The sequence below is a fragment of the Chenopodium album genome, chromosome 17, assembly GCF_948465745.1.
Source record: "Chenopodium album chromosome 17, dcCheAlbu1.1, whole genome shotgun sequence".
Lineage (NCBI taxonomy): Eukaryota > Viridiplantae > Streptophyta > Magnoliopsida > Caryophyllales > Amaranthaceae > Chenopodium > Chenopodium album.
The window spans coordinates 7,788,097-7,808,864 of NC_137850.1; the positions used below are offsets into that span (position 1 = coordinate 7,788,097).

Genomic DNA, 20,768 nt, shown 5'->3' on the forward strand with positions numbered 1-20,768 from the left:
ATTATATATTCATGTGAATCATGTCGTTTTACAATAATACAGCGCGTTTAAATTAATAATGTAGTATATTGATTCACACTATGAGTACTCTAATCAAATTCAACGTTTATTGGGTTGAAAAGATCGAGGAGGTATAGGTCAGAACAATGAACTATGAAGATTCATCTCAGAAATTAAGGATTTGTTCTCTTCGCCTTAATTTCAGTCTAGTTTAATTTAGTTCAGCTCCAATCAGTTCAGTTTATTTAAGTTCCTAATTTCCTTTTTTCATAAACAATTCAGTTCACCTTAGTTTAATTCAGTTCAGTTCCACCCAATTCAGTAAATCAGAACAGACCCTTAAACATGTTTCTTTCCTTATTATTATTATTATTATTATTATTATTATTATTATTATTATTATTATTATTTACAAGAGCAATGTCCAATTTTTAGTGACTATTGATTTTTAATTGTAACAATGAAAACCAAGGATATGAGAAATGAAGAGAACATAGCGTTATTAACATTAAAGAGTATGCATTTGCTACATCATTGGTTTTTTTAAATTGATTTTCTCTGTTACATCAAGCTGTTGAAAATTCCTAATTAAGTACTATATACGTAGTATATTGTACACTACGTATATATTAATGTAGTTGAGACTTGAGAATATCTTTTTTGTATGAAAGGGTGTGTGATTAAGTCTAATTACGATATTTTGCCCATAAAACTAGTGTGTGGCTCAAGCGATGCCTCGAGTTGCTAGTTTATACTTGTTTAAGTGTTTTAGGAACGTATTTTAATATATAAGTATAGATTGGACCATTAAACAAATACTTTTATATATATTTTATTTTCAATTAGTTGTGTAGTATGAAAACATAAATATCACATTGAATAATTCTCTTGAATCTTGATCAATGATGAATCAATATAACCTTTGGTTAAAGTTTTAAAAATGACACTTAATATATGAAATATAATCTTGTCTACATCATTTGCCTTTATGATTCTTTATATACCAAAAACATATGAAGTACAGATAAAATTTCGAGGTTGTTTTACATATATAGATGGGGATATAGATTGGTAGTAATGTAAAAAAAAAAAAAAGTCATTTTTTTAATAAGTTGGATGTAACTTTTTTTTTTTTTTTTTTTTTTTTTTTTTTGAAAGAGAGTTGGATGTGACTCCTTATTACAACTTATATAAGTAATTTACTTAGGATTTACCAAGGGGATGATGGGGTTGAATTTTGACTATTTCGAATCTAATGACAACGCATAAGCTGTACTCGTATTAGATTATAACACTAATGATATAAAATTAGAGTACAACTTCCGTGATTACAGAGGTAATCAGATGGAAATTTCAACGCAATTTACCCAAAAAAAAAAAAAAAAAAGTCTATCTTTTTCCATGAGGGTAAATTCGTACTTTAAAGAACAAAACCTCTCTTAAATTTAACGGTCAAACTCACAAACCCCGTTTGAATTTGTTTGTTTCAAAAAAATTCCATGGCAATTCCTTCACATGGGCGCGCCAGTTTTTCTACTCAGGCTAATGCTCTTCTCCGAAAAAACTTGGTTTTTCAGGTACCTTTTTTCTGCATTTTTATCTTTTTATTTTTTATTTTTTATTTTTTATTTTATTTTATTGGGTGCAATTAATTTAAACTTCTTTTTATGTTTTTTTTTTTTTTTTTGAAAATTCATTTTATGGGGTTTAGATGTATAGAACTTGGGTTTTTTTAATGGGGTTTGTGTAATATTATAATTCAAATGTTTATTTGTTGATTGTAGTGTTAATATTGTTGTAATTGGTGTTGTTCTTGCTTAGTGGGTTTGTGTAAATGTGTGATTTAAATTAAAGTAATTTGTCATGCCCTTTGTTTCGGGATTATTTCGTTGATAATGTGATTTAAACTAGCAATTTGATAACTTAATCCGGATGTTGGGAGTAAAATTTCTTGATGGTAGTCAAATGTGGCTTAAGTTGTGAATTTGGGGGTGTTTATATTGTGGGTGATCTTGGAATGTATGTTGATTGAGATTATTTTGTAAGAATTTTTTTAGTGTTAAATAAATAGAGTTGGTGGGTGATCTATGAATTCTAAGATATTGAGAAATTATATAAAACTTATTTTATATAAAGTAAGATATCAGTTATCTAGACATAAATATGCTTATTATTAGATTCTTACGTCTAGATGATCATCATTTTATCATATTGCTTAATTTAGATGTCAATTCAATTGAAATTGAGAAGGTTATAAGCTTATAACATTGTGATTAATTAAATTACTATGTTAACTCTGCTGTTGCCTGAACTATACATTGCAGAGACGAAATAAACGTTCGAATTGTTGTCTGATAATATTCCCAGTTTTACTTTGTGTTCTTCTTGCTGTCTTGCAACGAGCAATAGACAATGAATTGAGCAAAGATAAGTACAAATGTGGATGTGCTCAAGTTAATGGTAAAACTGAATGTGGGATTCAATATTCAACATTAGATCAAGCTTCTAGTTGTCCGATTCCTAATCCCCAAAAATGGCCTGCATTGCTTCAACTTCCTGATCCCCTGAGTCGCGCTGTGAGAACTGATGGTTTTACATTTCCAAACTTTCCTAGCGAGTCATGTAGACGGACAGGTAATTGTCCTGTCTCTGTACTTGTGACCGGGACTAATCGAACATTGGGGCAAGGTACATCTCTTCTCTGTGTATTTATACAAAGATTTTTCACTTTGGATGTTTCTTGGAAATTTGTTTAATTATGTGATTTTTAATCTTTCTAGGCATGGCCAGCAACCTGTTTCCAACTTCCCCTTTGAATTCCTCCAACCCTTTACTTAGTTTGGCCAACAATGTCTTGGTAAGTGTTTAGCCATCCACTTTGTCTTCACTAGTTGTTATGGAAAGATATGAAATCTTGACGCCTTCAACTGTTTCAGGGAACAATTTCGATGCCAGCAACAGAGAATTTTCTTGATCCTGCTTACTCCTCAGGCCTTCCTCTTTACTTTGTGAGACCATTCTGCCAGTCCAACTCATCGTTGTCTTTACCCGAAGAGGTTATATCATCATCTATGCAGCAAGGTATAACTAGATTTCTGGCTTTCCATAGCTTAGTTTTCTATGAGCAGTGAATAAATTCAGATTAACTTATCTGCATGTTATATTCACTTATGAGCTTATTATACTACCTCCGGTTCAAGTTACTTGCAACTTTTGCCATTTTGGGTTGGTTCACATTACTTGCAACTTTCCATTTTCATTCTTTAGTATGTTTTTGGTTGGTAATTGACCAATATACCCTTACTTTTTTTTAAACAACCTTATTAAATTACAAATCTGATTTCATTAGATTAAACCCCAAGCTTAATTAATTAAACCCTCATCCCCTTTAATTTTTTCTCTCCTCCTCCAACCCCATTTTCATGGTGGCTTCGTGGTGTTAAGAGCGGCGGGGGTGCAGATCGGCGGCGTCATGGGTTTGATTCATGGGTCGGGTTTCGTGGTTTCAGATCGGCGGGTTTCGTGGGTAGGTTTCGTTGATTTGGTGGGTTATTGGGTTGGTGATTTGGTGGGTCGGCGGTGCTGGGTTCGTGGTTGCAGATCGGCGGCGTTGTGGTGCTGGGTTTCGTGGTTGCAGATCGGTGGCGTCATGGTGCTGGGTTCGTGGGGGGCTAGGTTCGTGGGTTGCTGGGTGCGTGGGGTGGTGGTGGTGCGTCGGCGGTGCTGGGTGGTGGTGGGTGGTTTCGGTGATGCTGGGTGGTGGTGGTGGTAAGTGGTTTGGGTGATGCTTGGTGGTGTCGGTGGTGGTGGGTTATTTAATTTAATTAAGGTTGAATTTGTTTTTTCTTTTTTTTTGGGGTTGGATTAATAGTTAAGCATATACCCTTATTTTTTCATAATAATGTTTTCAATATTTTGCCTCGGCTTTCACAAACCCTTCCAAAGTTGCAAGTAACTTGAACCGGAGATAGTATTAACTTATCCGAAGTTCTGAACATTATGTTCAGCAGTGAATAAGTTTAGATAAGTTCAGATTAACTTATTACATTAACCATTAATGTATCTTATTATGCATTTATAAAAAATTTAAAAGTTACATATTAGTAAAGTACACATTGAGGCCAATCTAACAACATCATGCACAAGTAAATTATAACTCGTGAATACATCACACATACAAGTAATAGTTAAAGTAACTTATGTGAATGGTGTAGAAAGTTAAAAGGATTGTCTAAAAAAATGGAGGAAGTACTAATTAACCATGTAAGTAGCTTAGTCAGCGTTTAACCCTTAAGATTCGGCAATCAACAGTATATAATAGAAGAAATTATTAAAAATAAAATAGAAATAAGCTACTAATAGAGTGATAATCATATAAATTGAATAGCTTAGTTAAATAATTGGATCTTGCATGAAAAATCTTTAACCCATTAGTCAATACCACAGTGGCAACCTTTATTTTACAATATACAAGTAACAACATTTCTATATGTCCTAAAATTTTTCTTTATGAATTCTGGATGTCAAATCTTTTAATAAAGTTTCTAAGATTATCTAACTTCAAACATGTATTCATTTGTATGAGAATAAACTGTGTCCCGCCTTTTCTCTTCTACCCTACTTTGTGTGTGTATGTGCCGTGCATGAATGTGTATACACAAGAAGGTTTTCTTGTCAAATTGACTGTCCATATTGCATCTCAAAAGATATGTCCTTTCATCCTTTTGTACTTGTCTTTGTGAGTTTATTTGTGATAATCTTTTATCTGTCTATATCTTTATATTAGTTTAGAATTCCTGAGAAGGATTCTCTTTCTCTCTCCCATGTACTACCTTATGTGTTGTTGCTCTAATGATCTTATTGATTCTCTTATATAGATGTACAATGTGCTCAAGGTCTTCATCTATGGCGCAATAGTTCATCTGATGTTAATGATGAGTTGTACAAGGGTTACCGTAAAGGTAACCCAGAAAGGAAGATAAATGAATATGTGTCTGGTAAGTCCTTAGCAATTTTTTAACTAAGTTTGTAGAATCACTTCTTTTCCCATATACAATTTTCTAAATTCACTTCTAAATATTTATTTTATTTTATTTTTTTCCTTTTAACAGCATATGATTTTCTCAACTCAAACATGAACAACTTCAATGTGAGCATATGGTACAATTCAACATACAAAAATGACAGTGGATTTTCTACAATTGGATTGCTACGTGTACCACGTTCAGTCAATCAGGTAGTTTTCTAGCTCCTTGCTTATCTTTTAGGCTCAGCAGTCATTGAGATTTTCCTTTTGTTTGTTTTCCTCATTTGGTTTTATTATTTATATTAATGTTCTAGCTTGTTGGCTCATTTATTTCCTGCCCTCTCTTGTATATGTGCTCTTCCCTCAATTGTGGTGATTTGAAATATCTCTATCATAGTGCACTTTAGCAATTGTACATTTGTACCAAAGGTTGGCGTTTCAACCCAAATGGTAGTAGATGCTTTGGTGCAATTGCTCATTGTCACCTAAAATCAGATTTGGAAGTCAAAGTGGGAACAAATTTTTTGCTCTGCTAGGAGCTTTATGCACTAATCTTTATCCCTATGCTATGATTTTCTATGCTTTTATGTCCATTTGTATGTTTATTCAGTATAAACATTCAATCTTATATTACAGGTGTCTAATGCCTACCTTCAAAGTCTGTTCGGACCTGGTACCAAAATGCTTCTTGAGTATGTCAAGGAAATGCCAAAGCCTGGAAGTCAGCTTAGAGTTGACCTTTCGTCTCTCCTTAGTGCGCAATTTTTCACATATGTCATTATAGCATTATTTCCTGTAAGTATGTTTTATCTTTCAAATGTTTTTTATCTTATAAAAGCACCATATATTGGATTTTCCCTTTATTTTTTTTGCAGCCATAGCTCTATTATATATTATGAAACTTAGCAATTGGACTTTAATGTCTGATACTAAGTCCAGTTGAATGTACAATATACATAAGTTGTCATCAGCAGCTTATGTTGGATACTTTGTAATGAGAGTTTATTATCTTATTGAGGGAAGTGAATAAAATTCAGAAGTTATTGGGGCACCCATCAGCAACATCTTACTCATTTTATGAAAGTTTAGCTAATAAAATCAATCCTATCATCCACCTTTACCATTATGCAATCTGTTTATAATGCAAGTAGCATTATTGTCGTGTTAGCATGAAGATCCTTGTATTTTATTCCCTCTGTCCCATTATTAAGTGCCTACTTCCTTAATTGGGTGTCTTAGAATTAAGTGTCTATTACTAAAAGTAACACATAATTTTATCATTACAAATCTACTTCTTTACCTTTCCCATATGAAAAAGCCCAACATTTTCCCAAATTTCAGTATCATTAAAAACCATTTAATTTGATCTTTTCAATGTAAAATAACTCAATTAACTGTATGATTTACTATGTACTTTTTTACTTTTCCCATATAAAATTCTCTTCATTTCAAGAATGTTACATACTCTCTCCATCCACCCTTAATTCCCATAAAATTCAAGAAACAAGCACTTAAAAATGGGAGTATTATTTATTTATTTAATTATTTAATTTTTTTATTTTTTTTTTGGAGATAGTAAATTTTAGTTTTGATGCCAATCTCAGTTTTAAAAGGCAATGCTTTGCTTTGGTTATTAAGGTATCTAAATGAAGGATTTTAAGTGTGATCAAGCTTATATGGAAAGACTCAAAGTTACCTTAGTCAAGTCAAAAGACATGCTAAATGGTCTAAGTTGATTATAATTTCCTTTTAAATGGTCAGTACAAGCATATTCTTGGTTCTCTTGACAAATTGAATGTGAATGAACACCTTAAAGGGTGTACACAATTATGTACTTAAAAGAAGAAGAGGATAGGATTTAACTGGAGCTCATTGTGGAACCTACAATACTTACATAACCTCCACTCCCTTCTACTTTTTGGTTAGAGGTGATAATGCCAAAACCACCTCTTCATTCCCCAACTTCTTATAAATAGGATAGAACAGGAAAAAGAAAATTAAAGTAGAGGCAGTCATTTGTTGCGCAGTCAAATATTTCCTCCAACATGTCTTGAATTATAAATTATCTATCACATTTCTTAAATCCTTACAAAGTATTCAGGTGCCTCAAAATTTAAGTTGTAGGCTATTTGTGTATGCAGTTGACATAATCATTATGTCACGGTGTTTGCCTATTTTACTGAGAAATTCACATAAATTTTTTTAAAAATTTAATTTATTTCTTATGTATTTTGTATTTTGTGTTTTGATGCAGGTTGTGCTAACTGCTCTGGTTTATGAAAAACAACAACGATTGCGTATTATGATGAAAATGCATGGGCTTGGTGATGGTCCATATTGGACAATTTCCTATGCTTACTTTCTAGCTTTATCTGTGATCTACATGATATGTTTTGTGGTACTCGGAACACTTATTGGTAAATAAAACCAAACATAAGTACTACTTTGTATTTCTTTTACCCTTTAACATACAACAAGTGTTTTACTATGTATATCTCTCATGCCTTGTATTGTATTCTCTGCAGGACTAAAAATCTTCACATTAAATGATTACAGCATCCAATTTGTATTCTATTTCATCTATATGAATTTGCAGATTTCAATGGCTTTTCTTGTAGCACCCTTGTTCTCAAATGTTTTGTCTGCAAGAGGTGTGAATTTTATCCTATTACTGCCTTCTTACACTGAAGTAGTCTGCTAAACTGTCATGATTCTAATATGTTGTCTCAATTTCTTTCAGCTGTAGGTTATTTACTGACGTTTGGTACTGGGCTGTTGGGAGGATTCCTATTTCAAAATTTCATTGAAGATACCTCTTTTCCAAGTACGTTGTCACTAATGTCTATTTTCTATTATTCTACATATTTGTTTTGGTCATTCATACATGTCATTGTTCTTAATAATTGATGCAAATTTGTCAATCGGTGAAAAGTATATACTCTTTAGCATTGCCATTTCCCTCTGCCCTTAGGGGGTTAATGCAAGTATACAACATTTAGGGGGTTTTATGTACAATAATTTATGCTACAATAATAATCAAGTACATTTATAGGATATAATGGTATATGTGACGGATTTAGTAGATTTTCGTGTGTCATACGCACTAGATGAAACTTCATCATTTACAGCCAATTTCATAGAAAGAGGTTTCTTATACAAACTCAATATAGTGATTTAAAATCTTTGACGAACTGATTCTGGCTTTACAAATAACCCTTACTGTTTTATGGTATCCATTTTAAATTTAGTATTTTCAATGTCAAAATTAAATGAGCTGTCATAAGAATTTTACGAAATGTGAAGCAAGCATTGCACGAATTTAGATCTATCTTTATACCTCATCGTTTCATAATAATTGATGCATTTCATTTAGGGGCTTTTGTCAACGCATAACTTCAAATAATAATATCTTCAATTATGTACCACCAAAAATTATAAAAATTTGAAACTTGTGAAGTACTTGAGACAAATCATACAAGACCCCACTCGGCTATATTTTTTCTTAAAAGTAGTCACAAAATGAAGTCAAAGTAACTCCTGTAAATGTGGCAAAAGTCAAACTGTGTCAACTAAAATGAAATAGAGGAAGTATATGATAGCACTTAGTTGCATAACAAGCAATGGATTGGTAGGTATCTAACGCAAATTATGCATGGGCTTGACTTGCTATATTCTTAATTGGACTTGGGAAATCCATCAATTTCTAGGTCAGTTGATATAATGAATTCATGTGGTTCTTATCTGTTTTGGATTTTTATTGTAGGAGGATGGATTATTGTTATGGAGCTATATCCTGGATTCTCTTTGTATCGAGGTTTATATGAGCTCGGGCAATATTCTTATCTTGGGAATCAAATGAGCACCCATGGTATGCGGTGGGAAAACTTGGGTGACAGCAGGAATGGGATGAAAGAGATTATGGTCATCATGTTCATTGAGTGGTTGATCATGCTTCCTATTGCATACTACATTGATCAAGTTATATCATCCGGAAGTGGTGGGAAGAGAAATCCTCTATTATTCTTCCGCAGCTTGCTAAGAAAGTCAAATTCTATTTCACGAAAGCGTAGTTTACACAAACAAGGATCAAAAGTCTTTGTGGAGATGGAGAAAGCTGATGTTGTGCAAGAGGTATTTCTTTGGTAACAATTGTATACATATTTGTTTGTACTTTGTAATCTTCATTTAAAGTAACAAGTGTTTTAAAATTGGGAATGAACATATCATACTATCTTTGGAATTATATCCCGATTTTACATGCAAATGCATGCTTTTTTTAAGTCTCATTGTATTGGTCAATATTCATTTGGAAGCCACTGCAAACTGTAACGTAGAACATTATGTTTTCTTTGGGTGGTCATTACCTAAGCATAAGTTATATTTGGGCGGTATGTTTTCTTTGCCTCTGAAAAAGGGCTAAAAAGATGGTAGTGTTGTGCAAATTTCCTGTGTCAATGCTCTTCTAACCAACTCTTAAGCTCTTTTAGTGCATGTGGCCTCCTAGGCGCTTCATGACTATCTAGGACTTCCACACTAGTTGTCAGTGTGATGAAACACTCAGATGCAGATGGTCAACATCATAACTTTAGTCTCATAAAAGTTCATAGAGCCTTGCATTTAACCTGAGTGTCAGACAGATAGCCTGCACTTTGTGCACTTGTACTAAACTTAGATAAGATAATAGAACCATTCTTAGATTTTTTTTTTCCTTATATAGTAAAATCTCTCTCTATTCCCCCCCCCCCCCTCTTTTTTTTTGATAAGGTAGGGACTCCTATAATATAGATATGTTTTTAGTTGCCGCTTGAATTTTTTTACTGTACAATAACTACGACATTGTTAACATCTCTGCATTCTTGAACAGAGGGAGAGGGTGGATCAACTGTTATCAGAATCAAGTTCAAGCACTTCCATAATTTGCAGCAGCCTGAGAAAGATCTATCCTGGTAGGGATGGGAACCCCCCAAAGCTTGCAGTCAAAGGATTATCTCTCGCTGTGCCTCGTGGTGAGTGCTTTGGGATGCTAGGCCCAAATGGGGCTGGGAAAACCTCCTTCATCAGCATGGTGAGAACATTGTTCCCTTTGCTTGCTACATATGTGCATGACTTCAAAAGTACTACCTTCATATCTTTAAGTATTCCCTTTTGGGTTGATTCTTTTAAGTTTGCTCTATTCCATACGAGGGGACCACAACTTTACTCTTACATACAATACGTTTGGTCCCACCAAATTTTCTGTCTCATCAAACTTATTAACGTAATTACTCCCCAATGGGGGCAAGAGGGAGTATGATTTTGAACACATGTATGATCATTAAGTAATTTGAAGCAAAGTGAAATTTAAAAGAACTAGTGTTGATAATTCAAGCACTCTCTTATTAATTTCAAGGGAAAACATAGTGAACTAGTGATCTTACTTATTTTCAACTATTTGCTCTAGAATCCAGCAAACTAATACGGAATGTGAGATTTGTTTTGGTGATGACTAAAAATAACAAGTATTAAAACATAGTCAATGGAAAAATATTAGGAACATTCTTTGAATAAAAACCAGATGAAATATTTATGGATAGGGAGTGTAATGTTTAATTGTTATTGCAAAATGGAAAAATAGACGATCAATGTCTTCTTTTTTCTCCTGTAGATGATTGGACTCACAGAGCCAACATCTGGAGCAGCATTTATTGAGGGTTCAGACATCCGTTCTCAAATGAATGATATATACACCAGCATGGGTGTTTGCCCACAACATGAGTATGTTTCCTGTCTTTTATCCTAGTAAAATGAGTGAAATTTTCATTTAAGTTCCACTTGTTTACACGTTTGTGCTAATGCTTTTTTACTCTTCCTTTACCCAGCCTGCTCTGGGAGACCCTAACAGGAAGAGAGCATCTAATCTTTTATGGCAGACTTAAGAACCTTAAAGGTTCTGCCTTAACACGGGTAAGTTTAATATACAGTGTCATTGCAAGGACAAGATAAGGATCTGAAAAATCAGGAGGAATGTAATTTCTATGTTTACTGCAGGCAGTTGATGAATCTTTAAAAAGCGTCAATTTATATTATGGTGGCGTTGCTGACAAATTTGCTGGAAAGTATAGTGGAGGAATGAAAAGGAGACTTAGTGTTGCTATTTCCTTGATTGGTGACCCTAAGGTTTGTCCCATGACTTTGCTGCTTGTAACTTTTTGGACTTTGGATATTCTAATTGATTTTTCTTATTAAAGGTTGTTTACATGGATGAACCAAGTACTGGATTAGATCCTGCTTCAAGAAATAATCTTTGGAATGTCGTGAAGCAAGCTAAACAAGACAGAGCGATTATTCTCACAAGTACCCATTCTATATTTCTATACGTTTATAAAGACTTATTATTGAGTTAAATGTGACTCATAATATACTTTATGGTTATATTTCTCAATGTGATCCCTAATATCTTTTCTCTTTGTCTCCCTTATTTTGCTTCTTTCAGCCCATTCTATGGAAGAGGCAGAAGTTCTGTGTGACCGGATAGGCATTTTTGTTGATGGCAGCTTGCAATGTATAGGAGGGCCAAAGCAGGTAATTTCTATTTCTGATTATCGCAGATATAGAAGATAGTATTCTAACATAGTCTATGCTACCCAAATTGTCAGTCTAGCATGTTATGTGCTAACACCTTCGACTATTTGCTAGCAAGTCAGCCATTGTGCACTACTCACCAAAGTATTCCTGTTAAGTCGAGTGAGATTTTCTCCTCACTTGACACTTCTCCCATGCCTGACTATAAACACGCAAGCACACATATTGTGCTGATGTAGCACTACACTTAGTGGAGCACAATCCTTATGCCTAGCTCCAAGGGTTAGGATCAAACTAGTAAAATTAAATCAAACAGATTGAATAGAGTTTATCCCTGCTTAAGATTGAGGAAGCCTCAGTTAATCTCTGGGATAAACAAAATCATATGGCATTTTGATACATAAATCAACAACTTTATTTAGTCAACATCACTATGGGACTCACTTTTATTGAAAAAGTTGTTGATTTATTTACAAAATTGCCATATGATAAACAAATTTTGTGTATCTCAGAGATTAATTTGTATTTACCCCTTAAGATTTAGATCAGTTGCATGTTTTTGAATCGTAAAAACATAGGATTGTCAAATTTGGGTAGGAATTCTAACAACCATTGCATGGATACACATACACCATCTTAATAAAGTAACCTTGCTTTTCTCTGCTATACATAACTAGTGTTTTGTTTTTGTATAATGGCAGCTTAAAGGAAGATATGGAGGGTCCTTTGTATTCACAATGACAACTTCTGCAGAGCATGATACAGAAGTGGAAACAATGGTGATGAGCCTCTCGCCAAATGCCCAAAAGATATACCACATATCAGGAACACAAAAGTTTGAGATCCCAAAACATGAAATCCGGATTTCTGATGTTTTCAAGGCAGTCGAGAACTTTAAGAAGAGATTCACAGTCCAAGCATGGGGACTTGCTGACACCACTTTGGAGGATGTATTCATCAAGGTTGCTCGTGAGGCTCAATCTTCGGATGTTCTCTTATAATCATATAGATTTGTACTTATAAGTTCCATATTTAGTTTAGGTTCTGGTAGATTAAATATAAACTATCAAAGCATTGTCGTGCCACGTGTTGCTGCGTGCCTGTGTTTATGTCTTGTGTAATGTAGTTGTGTAATAACTTTGTGTATAAAATGAGTTATACAATCATTTACTTACAAGAGCTTGTACAGTAATAATAATTCTTGGTAACATTTTCTTTGATTCTTTGCGAACTCTACCATACTATATTTACATCAAAGTCACGCAGTAAATTATTTTGCCTAATCAATCCATTACTCCATTGTCTAGTGATATTATAGTATACAAATTTCAAATTCATATATTCTTGCAATTCCAAATAATTTCTGAGATGCCTAGCTAGACCTGCACACCAGAAAATGGCGAGGAAGAAATTTCTTATTAATTCATTATTTATAGATGGCCCTAAATCCTAAATTCCTAATCCTTTAAAGTGAGAAAAATACCACATTATTCACTATTATGGACAATATTTTACTCTTTAATTGGATCTTGTACTAAATTGGATAATGTACTAAATTCTCATTCTTCATGAAGTAGGCCCTATATCGTACTATGGAAGGGATATGTGTTTGTTTTATTTGTACTTATTATTTATTAAGAAAATTTGACCTTTTAACACTACAAAATTGACATTTTTTTTATTTATTTTTATTTTTTTAACACCATAAAAAACAAAAATTATTATTTTAACATCACAAAAAAACAAAAAAAGGGATTTCACCACCACTTAACAGATTCCATTAAGTGTCAGCAAACTATTAATCCAAAAAACAAGAAAAAAAATAATAATAAGACACGCAAAACAAGACATTTACATTTTTTATTTGCCAATAGACCCATAAAGAGCCAAAATAACTCCCCAAATTTAACCGAACACTTTTCAAGGTTGAAAAATAACTAGTGGTGAAAGCTTAATTTACAATACGGATTATAGCCCAAACTGAATTTAATTCGGTTTTGTATTTCTCAAACTAAATTCGTAAATCCAAACCGTTCTAATACGGTTTTCAAAATCAAACCCAAACCGAATTGAAATTTATTTGCATAATAAATGGCAGCAAGAAAATCTGCATTATCAGCATTGAAAAGCAAGTTTGAACAGCATGTTAGCATCGTTAAAGCAGGTAGAACAGCTACGAAACACCATTGTAACAACTAACAACTTTAACAGCAAGGCAGTAGCATCAGCAATGATCAAAGACTACCTGTTCATATCTACTGAACTGAGCTGAACTGAAGTGAACTGAACTAATTGGAGCTGAACTGGATATTTTATGAGAGAAGGAAATTAGGAGCTGAACTGAACTGAAATTAAACTGTAGGTCCTAAGAATTGAATGATTAGCAAGGCAACACCATCAGCAAGGAGCAAGCACTAAAGGTCGTGAATGAGCAAAGACGTTAGATGAGAGAGGAACTAAAAGGGGAAAAGGAGAATTATGATTTTTTTAAGATTTATAGAGCTGGGCCTGGGGATATATTGGGCTAGGCTTATGTAATTTGATTTTCGGTTTTTTAAAAACCCCAAATCGCAATCCATATATAAATTTTTACAAAGCAATTTGAACCGATTTTTTTTTTTTTAGTTAGGTTATGTTTTAATCTGAATTCTATCACTCCTAAAATTAACAACACATAAATTGAGCTTTTTTTTTTTTTTTTTTTTTTTTTAATAGACATAATCACATAAACCGAGATATTTCATGACATGCAAAACAAGGCATTCACAGTATTTTATTTTTTTTTATTGATTCGAGCTCAGTTTGGATTCTTAATGGCCAAAATGACTCCAAGATTGTAACAGAATATTTTTCGACACGCAAATTGAGAAAAATATTATCTTTTTTTGTTTTTTTGGACCAATAGCTTGCTAACACATATATATTGTGAGTCCCACTAACGGATTTTTGAATGGAATTTGTTAAGCACTTAGTGATGGTGAAATCCATTTGTTTGGTTTTATTGTGGTGTTAAAATAAAACTTTTGATTTTTATATTTTTATAAAAAAAAAAATACATGATTGGTCTTTTTTTGTTGTTTTAATTTTACAGGGACTGACCCAGCAATTGCACCAAGGCATAACATATATGTATGTAGGGGTGCTAATCGAGTGAGTCAATCATGAGCAGGGGTTACTCGGCTTGTGCTCGTTAAGTTTCAGGTCGAGATGAGTCGATTACAAGCTGCTCGTTTAAAGGTTTTGATCTCTTGAATTTCAAACACTTGTTGATTATATTTTCTTCTCTTTATATAATTTTTTTTAAAAGATACTCTCTGTGTTTTTAAATACTTGTTCCATTTCTTTTGGGCACGTATGCCGATGCTAATTTTTTTATCAATAATATCTTTAATTATCAAAGTAAAAATTCTAGTAATTGAAAATTAATAATCTATTTATTGTGACGATACCAACAAGTACCCACAAGACTATTTTTTCTTATGTATAAATCACAAAAATTAGTCAAAGTTAGACAAATGAATAGTGCAAAAATTAGAAATAGAGCAAGTATTTAAAAACAGAGGGAGTAGAAGAAAGTAAATATACAATTTTTACAATTTGAAAGATAAAATAAAGTAAATAGACAATTTCTACAAATTTTTATTTTAAAAGATAGAAGAAAGTAAAAATACAATTTCTACACTTATCGAGTTTCAAGTGAACATGAGCCAATTCGAGTTTAATTTTGACTGAGCTTTGACCGAGTCGAGTTCGATTTACTTGAGATGCTTTGCTCAATTAGTACCCATATGGTCATATTAACTACTCCATCTGTTTCGTATTAATCACAACACTAGGTGTTCACAAATTAAGTTTAAGAAAATTTATAGGGTGGGGTCCAAAATAAGATTTTTTATATGAAAAAAGATATATGGCATATAAGAAGCTAAGAATGGAAAGAATTGACAATAAATTTATTACATCAATTTACTCGTGAATTGTCGATAAATTCCCAACTTAATACTAAAAAAGAAAGTACATTAAATGCTCATATGCAACCCTAATATAGCATTATCCTTTTTTTAGAATATAAAATATTGTTAGTAAGAGAAAGAAATAATAATAAAAAAAAAAGCAAGTGGAGTTGGTAAGAAATATAAATAATAAAATATATGTTAAAGTGAGGTTAGTGGGAGAGATAAATTATAAAATAATAGTGGGTCCTTTTCAAATATAAAAGTGTTGCGATTAATACGAAATAGAGGGAGTATTGCATAACCGAAGTTTTATCCCAAAATGGGCCGACTTTGTTTCCAAAACCCGGACCATGATCGGGTCAGACTGAGTCTCGGGTAAATAATTGACATTGCTACCGTGTCAATAACATTTCTCCCACGTAAGGCAAAACCAAGGGGGGCTGGCGTGGTCCATGGGCCATGGCCTCCCCACCCCCCCACCCCCCCTCCCTTTTTTTCTTTTTTAGAAAGGTCTTCCCTTGGTTTGGGTTATGTATTAGATAATGCAATTCTGTATGTTGCATGTATTAGGGTCGTCTCCGGCAATTCGATGGCTCTATTCTAGCTATAAAAATTGGGCCCTTAAATTTTAAAGGACTATTTTTAAAAGGTTTTTGGATGAATTTTTAAAGGGAATTTAATTTTATTTTGGAAATTAAAAGGCAAAATCAAAGATTTAGGATGATTTTTTGGGTTTAAATTTGAAAATGGTGGTCTTTTAGTTTTACGGGGAAGAAGGTGAAAAGGTAAGGTTAAGTTTTTTTTTTAATAGAGTCGCGCTTTTTTTAAAAAAAATTAGTTCAAAGCCTCTAGTGGGGATCGAATCCCTAACCTCAAGGTTGAAAGGTACAATCCTTATCACTAGACCAAGCTTAGCGGAGTATAATACTCCGTAAGATTATAACATAACTTTAGGCATTAAATTCGCTTTTCATATCTTTCTACATTTTTGTAGACAAGCCATTATTATTTTTATAATTCTTGATCTTATTATTTTTGTTATGAAATAGGGTTATGTATGTCCATTATGTCTTTGAAACTCTCTAGTTTTATTAGTTTCCTTGTAACCCCCTTAGGCCTTTACTTCCTTTGTAACCCCCCTTTTGTCTTTACTTCTTTAATCCTTCACATAATGATGACTTTACACTTTCTTTGAGAAGTTACTACTTACTACTCACATGTATATCTATATATGTATGGGCATGACCTAATGAATAAGAGACATGACAATGAAGATTACTTCTACATCTTTCTTTTATTCTTCCTTTAATTTCATGTATTTTATAAAACGTTAGCAGCACCATACCCTAGCCAATTGAGCAGCCATAGCCGATTTAGCAATTGATAGAATGAAGAGCGACTACTAATAGAGAAATGATGAGTTAATCAGACTCGCATACATCACCATGAAGCCCTAACCGAGTGTGTAATTAATTACCAAGGAAATGCTCATATAGCGTTAATCACAATATGATCACTCTACACGTCCGATTAAAAATTATATTTGAAATATTTGAAATATTTGAAAGGTACGCATATAATTTGTATATTTCTTAATAGTAATTCATTAAATTGATGTAGGTAGATAATTACACGTTGAATTTTTATGACTGACAATGATTTTTATACTCCATATTGTTTTATCTAATTCACCATGTTAAGTCAACATTATTATTAATCATGTATTTGTATACCTTGAACTAGATTTGGTTGAATTATTGGGTTATGCGGCACTATGATTTTTTTTTTTTTTTTTTTCCTTTGGCATGCCTAAGGTGTATGTCAATTATTATATGATTGATATGATATGGTTTACTCACATATTATTGTTCATGGGCTTGTTATTGATTTGGTTAAATTTGATTGATCGAATTGTTTTAGTCAATGGTTTTTACATTATCATTTTGTTTCTCATGAATTCAATAATAAAATATAATATATAAAATCCAAGTGGCTTACTTTTGTTTTGGATGATGATAATGGTTGGCGTAAAGAGTTGTTTGTTGGTAGAATTCTAAGATATATTGAATTGGGTGCAAGGGGATAATATTTGCACTAACATTCGTCTAAGCTATATTCTATTTTTGGTTGATCGGTTGAGACTAATTTATTTTGTCATATTCTTATAAGTCCATATACTCTATACAATTGTTACATCTATTGATTAGAAGTCAATATTTAGTAATACATGCATAGATTGTTTAAACTATATATATGATCTTAGTTTCTTATTTTGCTTGAAGTAGCTTGTGTATATGTTATCGAGTATATTTTCAGGTTACAAATTTAGTTAATTACTTGATCCTTCTTGGTATTGTTAAAATCAACCCTAATATTTGATATGAGACATCATTCAATACTATGGTGAGTTTATGATTAATGTTCGTGGCTTAATCTATACGAAGAATGATCTACTTGTAATCCTTTGAAGCTCTTATAAGTACTTTCACTTTTATGATTGAGATTATTTATACATACATGATGTCATATTTTTATGGGCTTGTTTGACCTCAATTCATGCTAGCTAGCACTTGTTTGCAGATGAATTTGACAACAAGTAATGTACTACTAATATACTAATTGGCTATTGTCGAAAAAAAAAATATACTAATTGCAAACTCCTTTCCTAATTGCAAACAAGTAATGTACTACTAATATTCTCCCCCTGATGAATGCATAACTTTAGAATGATACCATCCTGAAGATCGATATGAATAAATGTCATTACCTATATACTAGCTATAAATGTACATATTAAGTTGATGTCCTAGAAGGATAAGATCAGTTGCTATTGAAACTAGCACACTTGAAGTGTGGTAATCCAAAGGGTTACAATGATAAGGATCTTTGGAAGAGGAAATGAGCAATAATTGACAATGACAAATTTGAGAAAGTGATACAGTTTGATGATCTCCTGAAGAGATCATTTCTAGTACATTGAAATATGTTAAGATTATATAAAATACTCCAAAAGAGTATAAAATGTTGTCCAACAAAATTAGCATGTATCAAGATTACAATCAATTGAGCATTAGTTAATTATCTTGCCAATTGTAGAAAGAAACACATTGGTGTACTTATATCACATCTTACTCATGGCCATGCATAAAGTATCTCTAATAAGGTGATCACCAGTATTATAAAACTGACCATAATTTAAATACTAAACGAAAAGTGATTGGATGTGATTATTAAAAATTAGGCCATCCGGGGTTTAATAAATTCTCGTTATGGAAATTTGAAGCTTAATTTGATATGAAAGAAATAATGTGCTCACTCTCTCTCATGTTGAATATATGAAATAAATTGAATGGCAAGACATAACATACCATTGAGATTGAGCTATATTTGGATTGTGATTTTAAATAGTTTGTGTTAAAAGAAAAGTTCAAGAGATAATATAATTGGTGACCAGAAGTTCACTAGAATAATTTATATGTTTACAAATATTAGGTGACTAGACGCTCTCCAAGTACAAGTTATATGTGGAAGTTTTAAGTGACTACTATCATACTATGAATGTTTCTAGTGATCCCAAATATCACCACCTAGTGGAATTACAAGAAAGTTTATGTTTCTATAACAATTCTCTTGATTGGGCCTATTGTATGTCAGCACATAAGAAAGACAATAAGAAAATAGACAACTGCACAATTCATAATCTCCCTATATATCAATATTGATTTCTAGAAGAGAACAAAATTTCATTATTCTCCAGAAGAGATCAAAATTTGTTGAATATATATGGTTATCCTACGAGATGAAATTTGTTGCACACGAAATTATATTTTAAGTTGGTGAAGAATTGCCCCAATATTTGAGATATTTTACCAACTTAGGGAGAAGAATTGAAGTAAGTTGGTAAAATTATAAAATTATAATCAGTTGATCCCTCTAATGATACTTTGTAAAGTTACATGCCAACTTATTATATATAGTGATAACGATATTATGTGCATACATTAAGATAGATCTTGCCAAGTTTTCTTTAAATCACTACACCTAAAGTGTAGATTGTATGATCGGTTCCAATATAAATATGTAATATATGGCAAGATAGTGCAGTTGATACTTTTAAAGTACAATTATAATATATTAATAGCTGAGAAATACCCTTGATAGGTGGTACAGATATCTGAATTATAATACTAGATGACCTATTATGTAAGAAAAATTATAATGGTACCAATGAGAAATGTATTCAGATATCATTGTCAAAATAGCATGCAAATTAAAATTGTATCTTGAGGAATTACACGATACTGGTATATGATGGAACCGATAAATAATATGCATATGCAGAAGGAATGGACTTGTGAATAAGGGGTCAGAAATATATGTCCATTTTGATGTCGACATGAAACTAAGATAATAATCAAAAGCTTATCATGGATAAGAAGTCCAACGAAATATGAATGCTAATGATCAAAAGTTTATCATGGACTAGTAGTCCAATTAAAAAATGGATTTTTGAAATCCACACTGTACAGTGTTTGAATTTTTTGAGTCTTTAATTTAATTTATGTGCATGTTCGAGTTTTAGATTTATGCATTTTTCATTGTATGTGTAGGATGTAGTTTGATGCATTATTCATCACATATATAGTTTGTTTTATATTTTATCATGAATTCTACATTTCAATTGCATGCATTAGTTCTATACAACAATTGTGTTATATGTGAATGTTTGTGGTATGACGAGTTTATAATTCGATCCAACGAAAATTATGATGAAGGCTTACATGCAAGAAGAAACTTATACTTCGATTGGCTTATAATTGTGATGAAAGTTTATATGATGACGATCCAATAGCATGTTATGAATCATGCATGAAAAGTTCTCGAAGAACTTACATACAACATACTCAAATATCTAGCCCTTCAAATTCTATATTCTGAAAAATGACAATGTTAATATTGTTATTCATCACATACTCAAATATCTAGCCCTTCAAATTCTATATTCTGAAATGTAGAATTTATGTGCATGTTCGAGTTTTAGATTTATGCATTTTTCATTTTATGTGTAGGATGTAGTTTGATGCATTATTCATCACATATATAGTTTGTTTTATATTTTATCATGAATTCTACATTTCATATTGCATGCATTAGTTCTATATAACAATTGTGTTATATGTGAATGTTTGTGGTATGACGAGTTTATACTTCGATCCAACGAAAAT

General features: G+C 32.2%; 1 protein-coding gene across 1 annotated transcript; it reads left to right on the forward strand.

Annotated features, from left to right (window-relative positions):
• Nucleotides 1-1,188: 1,188 nt before the first annotated feature.
• Nucleotides 1,189-12,768, forward strand: LOC145587540 (ABC transporter A family member 7-like). The gene is made up of 18 exons (XM_081644274.1): nucleotides 1,189-1,577; nucleotides 2,325-2,688; nucleotides 2,781-2,857; nucleotides 2,937-3,081; nucleotides 4,878-4,997; nucleotides 5,112-5,236; nucleotides 5,663-5,821; nucleotides 7,281-7,443; nucleotides 7,552-7,677; nucleotides 7,767-7,850; nucleotides 8,790-9,157; nucleotides 9,891-10,091; nucleotides 10,671-10,780; nucleotides 10,885-10,969; nucleotides 11,054-11,182; nucleotides 11,254-11,359; nucleotides 11,499-11,587; nucleotides 12,289-12,768. Exons 1-18 carry the CDS (start codon nucleotides 1,500-1,502, stop codon nucleotides 12,586-12,588), a joined length of 2,829 nt encoding a protein of 942 aa, XP_081500400.1. The 5' UTR covers nucleotides 1,189-1,499; the 3' UTR covers nucleotides 12,589-12,768.
• Nucleotides 12,769-20,768: the final 8,000 nt, after the last annotated feature.

What these genes read in the sequence shown, in the direction of transcription:
- LOC145587540 (XM_081644274.1), top strand. Translation starts at nt 1,500, where the DNA reads ATGGCAATTCCTTCACATGGGCGCGCCAGTTTTTCTACTCAGGCTAAT. An exon ending in TGAAGATACCTCTTTTCCAA is followed by an intron (nt 7,851 to 8,789) that starts GTACGTTGTCAC and finishes TTTTTATTGTAG; the next exon opens with GAGGATGGATTATTGTTATG. An exon ending in AAGGTTCTGCCTTAACACGG is followed by an intron (nt 10,970 to 11,053) that starts GTAAGTTTAATA and finishes TGTTTACTGCAG; the next exon opens with GCAGTTGATGAATCTTTAAA.